Source organism: Halyomorpha halys, unplaced genomic scaffold (genome assembly GCF_000696795.3).
Source record: "Halyomorpha halys isolate HHAL.00 unplaced genomic scaffold, Hhal_1.1 Scaffold701.1, whole genome shotgun sequence".
NCBI classification, from domain to species: Eukaryota; Metazoa; Arthropoda; class Insecta; order Hemiptera; family Pentatomidae; genus Halyomorpha; species Halyomorpha halys.
This window is the reverse complement of record NW_027107818.1, coordinates 206,103-215,701: the sequence shown is the minus strand read 5'-3', so window position 1 is coordinate 215,701 and position 9,599 is coordinate 206,103. Positions and strand designations below refer to the sequence as shown.

The 9,599-nt window shown below is 31.8% G+C and overlaps 1 protein-coding gene across 1 annotated transcript in view; it reads right to left on the bottom strand.

Annotated features, from left to right (window-relative positions):
* Nucleotides 1-6,842: 6,842 nt before the first annotated feature.
* Nucleotides 6,843-9,599, bottom strand: part of LOC106685485 (uncharacterized) — a gene marked incomplete in the record, with an annotated part of 19,670 nt that continues 16,913 nt past the window's right edge. The window contains 2 exon segments of the mRNA XM_067046142.1: nt 6,843-7,008; nt 9,497-9,567. Coding sequence (XP_066902243.1) covers nt 6,954-7,008; nt 9,497-9,567 — 126 coding nt within the window.

Here is a 9,599-nt window from a genome sequence, read left to right as displayed (position 1 = left end):
TATTGTTTCTATAAACATCTCTCTTAGCTCTTTTCTCAACTTACTTGTAGAATTAAAGCTGTTGTTCATTATATGTTATATATATTCTGTTCAGACACCATTTTTCTACCTCCGAAAGGTTCAAATTATAACATAAAATATTAAGTATTTTCTTTTTTCTTCTTTCCAAATATTTCTTTATTTTAAAATTATTTACACTACACCGACATTTTATTGTCCTTCTCAGGGTACTTTTTTATAATACTGTTGTATTATTTCTATTAACTATATTATATGGAAAACAGTGATTATCATTTAAGTAAGGTGAGATAAGTGTCCAAAAGACGGAGAAAAAAGATCATTAAATATTTACATGATGATTTCGTACGACTTTTCGTTTTTTAACTAGGCTAACAAAACACACAGAGACCATTTTGCGATACATGATTATTTGGAATTACCGGAACTTAAAACTTGTATTTCTGTCGAAAACAGGAATATTTTGTTATTGTATATTTTATAGGCAAGTGAAAATAAAAATGCTATCATTTAGCAATGTTGCAACGTTTTAACGACTCCAAGAATCTTCTTTAGCCAAATGGTTTGCTGCATGTGTTGCAAGTATTGGTTTGTTGCAAGTTTTCATGTTTTTGTCGTTCGGTTTTTTTAATAACAGCAGAAACGATCCCTAAAAGTATTTTTTCCATAAATTATTCCTGACATGTATAATGTTTTTTCCAGGTTGAAAGAGACGTGATATAGGCCTATTGTATATCGTTCGGGGAGCCAAATACTTTATAAATAATTAATATTCGACATACAAAGTCATAGAATGCAATGAGGAGTGACAATAAACGCATAAATAACAAGTCTGGTATAACAGGAGTTATAACTGACAGGCGCATATGCAAAGGGTTTTCCATTTCGGCAGCGTAATAACATTTTCTTGTCACCATAGTTATTAAATAAACATTTTGTCCAAACGTTATTCCTGACATGTTTAGCACACTTTCTGTACTGTTTCTGAAGCTGTTCGGTCTGGATTGTCAGAGATAAATTTGTTGATTTCGCCTCATAAAAAAAAAGAAAAAAAAAAGATCCAAACCAAGTGTGAATTTTCAAATAATATTAACCTGATATCCTCAACCAGTTAGAGGCTGTGGAATACTACTGAGTTAATAAGGATAAGACCCCGTTTTTACATTAATTAATTCATTAATCTACTAATTGAATTAATAAGAGAAGTGAATTTTTAAAATTTTTTTTTAGCGGTTACATAAGGAGATAGGCTGTCGATAAAATAAATAACAAGACGGATTCTGCGGTACTGGCTGGAGCAATATCCTTGGAGGCTTTCCTTTGAGCCGCTGATGGATTTTTGATGTTGTAGCCCTTAAAAGTAATTGGTCCTGTCCTCACCCTTTCCGGCAAACATTCTTTTCGGAGCCCTAGTCATTTTTTTTATTTAATATTTTCGTGTCCGCTCTGATTCGACTCCCAAACTGTTCGTTTGAAAAAAAGTAACTTCCAGGGCACGAATGAATTTAGCAAATGGGAACTAATAGTTTATTCATTCAAACGAATGTGGATAATTATGGTATTAACATGAGGGCTTAATTACAAATGAAATTTTTACTTAAAATTGTTAATTTCTAACATAAATTAAGTAGTAGGTAGCCAAATATATTTATATGTTTGCCAATTATAATAACATTTTTTATTTGATCTATTTTTTTTTTTTTTTTTTTTGTCCAAGACTCCCATTGGAGTCCTATACTGCTTAACCATGGTAGGGGGTCAAAGTTTTTTTTTTTGTATTTGTTTGACGTTGTATTTGTGGGACCGCCACTCAATGAAAAAAGTCATCGCCCCAGGCCGGATTCGAACCAGCACCGCCAGTAAGACATAAAATAGATCTAATATAATAAGTGATTTTGTTTTATTATTTTACTAACCTGAATTTTTTTTTTCGTACCCTCCAAATTGAAAAAATTAATAATAAATAGTACAAAAGATGCTAGTTGAAGTTTCCTTCCTTTTTCTACCCATGGGTACTTTAAGGGGTATTGTCGGTATCTGCTGTGTGTGCTGAAACGATGGCGCTGTGTGCGCATTTACTAACCTGAAGAAAACTTATTTACACATTTTTGTGGTCAATTCGCCGGTTTCGTATAAATGGAATAAAAATAAAGGTCAACGTATTTTTAAATTGGTCAAAACTGTAGTTATTATTGGTTCATTAATTAATGAGGCAACCAGTCAATCCATTTTAACTAAAGATTGGACGATAAAATACAATAATTCTAAATATGATTCTTTTCACACTTCCTCATAAATAAGGCCTAATTAGAAATAGTTGGTATCTTTAAGGTAGAATATATAATATATAAAAAAAAATGAAATTACCGAAGGAAATTTATGAAATTATTTCAGCCAGTTCAACGTGCATTCCAAAATCTGTTGTCGCCCTCATATTTTCCCCTTTTCTTCCATAAAATACTCGTATTACTTCTGGATAGCTCCCTGGGTTTACATATAATGAGGAAGATCGCGCTAATAATCGTTGGTTTCCTCACTAACAAGAATATGGCCAATGTGAACTGTTCAAATAATTGATGTGCCAATCAAATCTAAATCCTATCGGCTAGATCTCCTATCTCAGGTATTAAGCGACTGATTTGGGCTTCCGTTTAGTCCATCCAATCTACTTAAGTAGCTCTTCTAGTAAAGGCACAAAAAATGCAAACTTAGTAACAATTTACAGGTTACAAATAAGGCTTACCCACCTTATAGAGATTGGGTGTCCCAGGACTACCAAACCCACATGGTTGATTCGCAGCTTAAGCAACAGCATAAATAAGTATTTGACACATCCAGATTTGAGCTGGGGGAAATAGTAACAAAGGCTCTTACTCATTGAACACCTACTCCAAATTTAATTGAATCCAAAAATCGAAAAACATTTTTCCAAACAAAAATAATATTTATGTTAGATTGCTTATACAGAGTGTAACTGAAAAATTGAAAACTTTGAATTACATGTTGGCCATTATGGCAAATGAAAGTTAAAATGGAAAAGATTCTAATTATCTTGATTAATATAGGTAATATATATTATAAACTTAATACCATTTTAAAAATATAAAATTTAATGAGAGGCATCTCGATGTCAGAACAAGTTAGAATAAGAAATCATACGAAACCATGGCTTAGACGAGATGTATCTTCAAAGGTATGATTTTAATTTTTTTTTTTTAAATACTTTTATACAATTATTAATTTTACACTAATTACTCTTGTATTTTATTTTATTGATCAGTTGAAAAATGGTGGAGGGAGTTATATTGTTTGTGTCTAGCATAGCTTGAAAAAATTACTAAAAAGTATATAAAGGAAAATAAATATATTTTTCAAATAAAAAACAAGAACCTGAAAGATGAGTGATGGCAACCGGACCACACTATGCCGGTCAGACACCAGGGCACTTCTTACAACGCATTAATCGACGGATGAGCCTCAGTTCCTGACCGAAATAACAAGTCCAAGCTCTCACAAATAGAATTATTAGTTGTTCTGCTGATCTAAGTCAATGAGCTCCACCAAACTTGAACTTCGCTTAATTAAATCAAAATGAATAACTATGCAAAGAAAGAATATTGTTCTTTTAATAGTATTTTCATAAAATTTAATTGATAATATCTTTATTATATAAAAAAGGTTTTCAGTGATCACCGTGTTATATTTTATTTAACTCATTACTCATAGGCAATTGTGTGGCCCTGTCAGATCGTAGGAGCAAAGACGAAGGAAAAATTCAATGCAATTTAAAGTATAGACTTTATACATAAAGATAGAAAATAGTTGGTTTTCATTACTCTAATCTTTATTTAGAATATTTGTCCAAAAAACAACAACAAAAAAATAAATAAACATGAAAAAGGATTTATTTACAAAAATAAATTAAATACAAAATAATGTTAGTGAGGTAGGGTATTTGGTGTCTAAATCTATTTTGACACATGCGATGTGGCACAAAAGTCATTTTTGAAAAATTTTGAGTTATAATCCAATACAGAATTCTAATCATTTCGGTCCTTAAAATATTTTATTAAATAGTGTTAACGTTAGTAGCTTCAACGAGTTAATTTTCTGGTACATCGAAATGGTCTCAGTAGGTGAGTCGATACCCCTGGAACATTTCTCCTTTCCCACAATCAGGATTTCCCCTCCAACCAAGCAGAAGTAATTAATTTCACTCCTTACCCATATCCTGTCCAGACTTTATTTCAAAATAATGTGTTTTGACGTAGCCATTTTGAAAGGTCTTTGCTCTACGGAGGTTTGATAGTTTGAATAAAGCTTTTCCAGTCGATGACTTTTACTGTTAGAGTCAAGAGTATTATAAACTCCTTATAGATTTGGATATAAGTACTCATCTGTAGAGTACATAAATCATTGATATGATAAACGTTACTCACTTATATTTCAAAATAACAGAATTGTAAAGCAGCAAATAGAGCTTTAAAAATTATTACTCAGACTTTGTAAAAACAGATGTTCTCCAAAATTGGCTTCTTCAAGAAAATATTATATATATACATATTCCATTTTCGTGATTTATGGAAAATCTGAATCAATATTTCAGACATTAAATGTGTGGGTACTATTGGTGAACTGTATAGATAATTATAAAAAGAAAATATTACAAGAGATAATGGTATTAGCAGAGTAGAACATTTGAATTAAATCAGTTAATAAACAGTGATTAATGTGGTCTATTTTACTGATGGTGATGATGGTGAGAAAGAAGAACACTTAATCTTGTTAGTTCACAATTTGCTAAATGGTAGGAGGCCTTATTTATCTTTTCACATCAGCTCTCATCTCCTTTTTCCCTCGCCAGGGAACAGTTTCTTGGTCCTACTCATTCATGTAGAATATGAATTAAAAAAATATATATCTGAGGTAACAGCGAATGGTGCAGTTGGCTATCTTTGTCTTCTTCTGCCGACTCGAGGGGTTACTATATGGCACTAATATTTGGCTTTTTTATGGTAAACATAACAATTAACATTATAATTTATTATTATATTTTTTTTTTAGTTGGCTCTATAGGACGGACTTAGTAGATCTTTGGCCGCCAGAACCAGCCGCCGCCGCCTAGTCTTACAGGGCTACTGCTTTCCTGTTTGCTGCATGCAGCTCTTTCACTTCTTTGTTGATTCTATCTATCCATCGGTTTTTTGTCTCCCACGTGGTCTCTTGCCAACTATAGTGGCCTTCATTGCTGTATAGAGGCGTCCTGAAGGATTATTTGAAGCCACATGACCTGCCCATCTTAACCTCCTTGCCTTCGTGTCGTGAGTTATTCATTGACCAGTCTTTGCAAGCAGTTCATTCTTAGTTTTTCTCCTTCATATGTTAAGGCTAATTTAATATTATAAAATTATAATTATTTTATATAGTATTTATGATTCATAGAATTTTCATACTAGATAGGTTCCTAAAAGGTACAAAAATTAAACCTGAGACATACAACAGTAACAAGTCTAGTGAACGTATCGTAAGTAGACTAAAGGTAGTCTTCGATTTACATCTTTATTAATCAATCGTAATGCAGAAGATAAGTTTCGAAATACAATCCGAGTCTTAAGCAATAATAGAAAGCAATCAGAAATAGATGAGAACAGTTTGGCCGTACTGACAACCAACAAAGGTATTAAAAAAAATAATAACTGCAGAAGGATAAATCCAGAAATGAATAATAACAAAAAAAAAATTCAAATAAATATAAATGAGAAAAATAATTTCAAAAGTGGAAAATCTATTACCCCGCGTCTACTGTTTGTTTGTATCCTCAAACTCTTCAATTGCCATCAGGAGGGCCGATTTTCTCCTTCAAAGTGAAAGTGAAGCCAAAAATATGTGAGTTGCCCTTTATTAGAGCATAGATTGACTTTGAGATTAACAGGAATGTTCACCATTAAAATCCAAAAAGAATAATAAAGCAGCCAGTGATTGGCTCCTACTAGGTTAGAGTAGGAGCCAATCACTGACTGCTTTTATTCCTTTGCCACGCCCCTTAAGTTCATCATAAGGCCATCTTTTTTGGATGCACCTTTTCTGGCAGCATTATACCATATTGCATGTTTTTCAAATTTATTTATTGCGTAATGCTGAAGATCGATTTCAATTGCTCTAAACCCATTTATTTTCAGCGCAGGCGAATTTAATCAAATTAGACTTCGGCCTTACCTGAATCACTTTAATATGATAAGGATTGGAGCCTAAAAGACCAAACGACAAGGCATTTTGTTCATCGTAATAATTATTGTAAACCTTTAAAATTCAAAGGAAAAAAATTAAATGCGTTTAACAAAATTTAAATGAAAGGAGGAAATAAACAGCTATAAGGCTCAGGAGGAGAGGCCGGTTACAAGAGGGAGGGTTTAGCCTAACGAGCCACGGATTAGAGATCTTAGACCATTATCGGCCTTTAAAGAAAGCCGTATTATTTACAGCAGTTCCTCTAAAACCAGGCCATTCTTCACTCCCTAATAACACCATTAGTCGGCCAAGAACCATCCCTCAACCGAGGAACCTTTAAACCGCTGCTGTTCAAAATATATTCTAGAAACCAGGAAGCGAACAAGCTCGGCTTCCAATTAATCAACTACATGATATTCTTTAATTAGTTCTAATTTTGCCTCGACTAACGCAATAAATAATTCATCCCCTTTTTAAAGCTGACAAAAGTGTGAATAAATTGAACTAATATAAACTTTTCTCAAGAGGTCAAAGCTTAAAGTAATTTGATCATTTGTTTTAAAATTAAGATGATCAGATGAAAGAAATTATAAAAATAAATCGGAAATACAAAGAAAGAATTTTTTTAATCCACTTTTTGTTTAAATCGTTATTGTAGTAGTATCGTGTGTGGAATGAGAAGTACTGTCCAATGATGATATTTTTACTTATGGAAATTGTGAACTCTCACTACTCTGGACCATTACATCAAAATCCGTACACCTTAAAAAAAAGATAATAATAAAAAAAATTGATGATTGGATTTTATGTATGTAGCACATATATACTGATGTTCAATAGAGCAGTATTATCAACACCATTCGTGCTGGGGTTAACATATAACATAATCTAGTAGTGAATTCCAACTCTTTTTATTTAAAATAAAATTCAAGCTATGTATTAAAAATTTGAATATTCTTTTTTTTATTTATAACAAACCATTTCATTAAATTAATTTCCAGTGCGAAAGTGTATTGTTAATAAAATGTTAGTTTACGCTATTGCAAAAAACAATTATCATATAAAAAGATTCCAAATTTTCCAAAAACCATTGCTTAGTAATTAAAGTCATCAATAACTTACCTATCAGTTGTAAACTTTTTTAACTGACAATAAACGAAAATTTCACAATTACCTAGAGAAATAATCTAAAATTTCTTCTCCCAACTTATTTATTCTTCTAATTTGGTAGTGATTATTGGAGACATTCGACTACCGGAGATTTGAAGTTGCTTAAGATTGTTGCGAAAACACCGTCCCAACATCGAAATTTTCGAAGTTATCGATACCCACATTTATTTAATAAAATTTATTTTCTATTTATCAATTGTCACGGTTAAAAAAAAAAACTTGAGTCTATCAGGTCTACTACATACCTGAGATTGGACAAAACAACGCAACTGACGGGATTCCTTTTCGTCAAAACCGAAAATTTCAAACAGGCTACGGACAAAGTCAATTCGATTATGTTTGGAGATCGAAGGGGTGTTCATATTAGTTCATGAAAAAAAGAAGTTATTTCAACTCAATGTTTGATTATTTTAATGAAAACCGTAACAGTTACTGGTCAAAATTGATGACTGCCATTCACGGATAGAGGAAATCAAATACGGTGGCTGTTTCAAAACGTTACAAAGATTCAGGTTTTCGATAGCTCTATGTCTTTAAAAACTATTTACAACAGTAAATGTTTTATACTTGACAGAAATCAAAAATGAATTATTTGTATCTTCTGGAACAGCTGCCATTTTTTATTCTCCTTTATGGTTAATAAAGTCGTTCATTTTGACTCTTAACTGTATGTAGTATACATTAAAGTTATTAAAAATTGCAGTGAAAAACTTCTTTTCTCCAACCTTGGGTTCATGGACTAGACTATGACTGGAACCACAATATACAACGACAGTATTGTGAAATACATAAATTAATAAATAATTCAAATCAGTAAAACACGAGAGCTTTGCAAGGGAGTGATCATTTACCATTACGCTAATACATAACATACGTCGCCAGCCAAACTACTACTATCCAGCAACAGTATAGAATAGTGGTACTCAAACCTTTTTTTCATAGGGGGCCACAACCAAGTGTTAGTAATGGTGTCGTGGGCCGCGAAAAAAAAAATAATAATAATGAAAAAAATAGGTAATCATTTCTTAGGTTTTCGCGATTGTTATCAATTGAACTAAACAATTATGAACAGTTTCATCAGGTGTATTTTAACAATTTTTTTTGTCATTTCCTGACGTTTTAAACACGTTTAAACACAGTATCCGTGGTCACAAGCTTTGGTTTAGTTCAAATCATTTAGGTGCTAATAATAAAACAAATTCAAAATTAATGAGCTATTTTCTGTAATGAAAAATGTTATGATCAGGTCTATTTATAGACCTGGTTTAGAATCAACTTCATTTATTGACCTAGTAAAATAATTTTAAAATATATAAAATTAAATACTATATTTTATTAACGGTTAAAATTTTATATATGCAAATTTAATGCCTAATATTCTTTCTCGGTACATAGGTAATAGCACAAAATCGGACTCACTTGCTCGATACGGAAATAAAAACGCCCAATACACACACATCGCTAATCCAAAAACTTGATTTGCCGTATTTCCGAAAATTTTAAAATTATGTGTTGCCGTGATACAATCAGATGTCTGAGGTAAATTAAAAAAAAATAATAATAATAAATTATCAATAGCATTGCACACCGCGGCGCGGTAATATCATGTAGTATCTATTAATTCAGAGCGCTCTCAATTTTTCTAATGGGCGCGAAATTCAAAATTATTTAAAATAAAGTAACACCAGATGAGCCAACCACGAAAGGCCGCAGGTTCAGTATAGCTTGTATAGGACTCTTCCGTAAGTTGGAGGAAAATTATGCCAATGATACGGAACCAAACCTAGCATAATATCTGCACGAAAAATGTAATTATTATATTGGTGATACTTAGAAAATGGACAAATATTCGTTCCCTAAAACGACGAATTTAATATTTATAAAAAAAACAAAAAAACATTACTTTTGTAATTACCTTCATGTTAAACCACAGCACTATGGTTGAGAAAACCCTACTAATTTTTGTTTATGAAACAATTTAATTTAGCAAATCAGAATTCGAACAGGGCTAGTTAATCTTAGTGTTTAATCCACTACCTCTAACCTTAAAATATTATTAAAAAAAAAAAACTAAGGTTACAGTGACACTGTAATAGAGCTTGGCAGAAAATCTGATTTCAATATACGACTTAGAGCTTCCTTTAGCATAAATGTATTATCATCCCGTCCCTTCGGCTGCAATT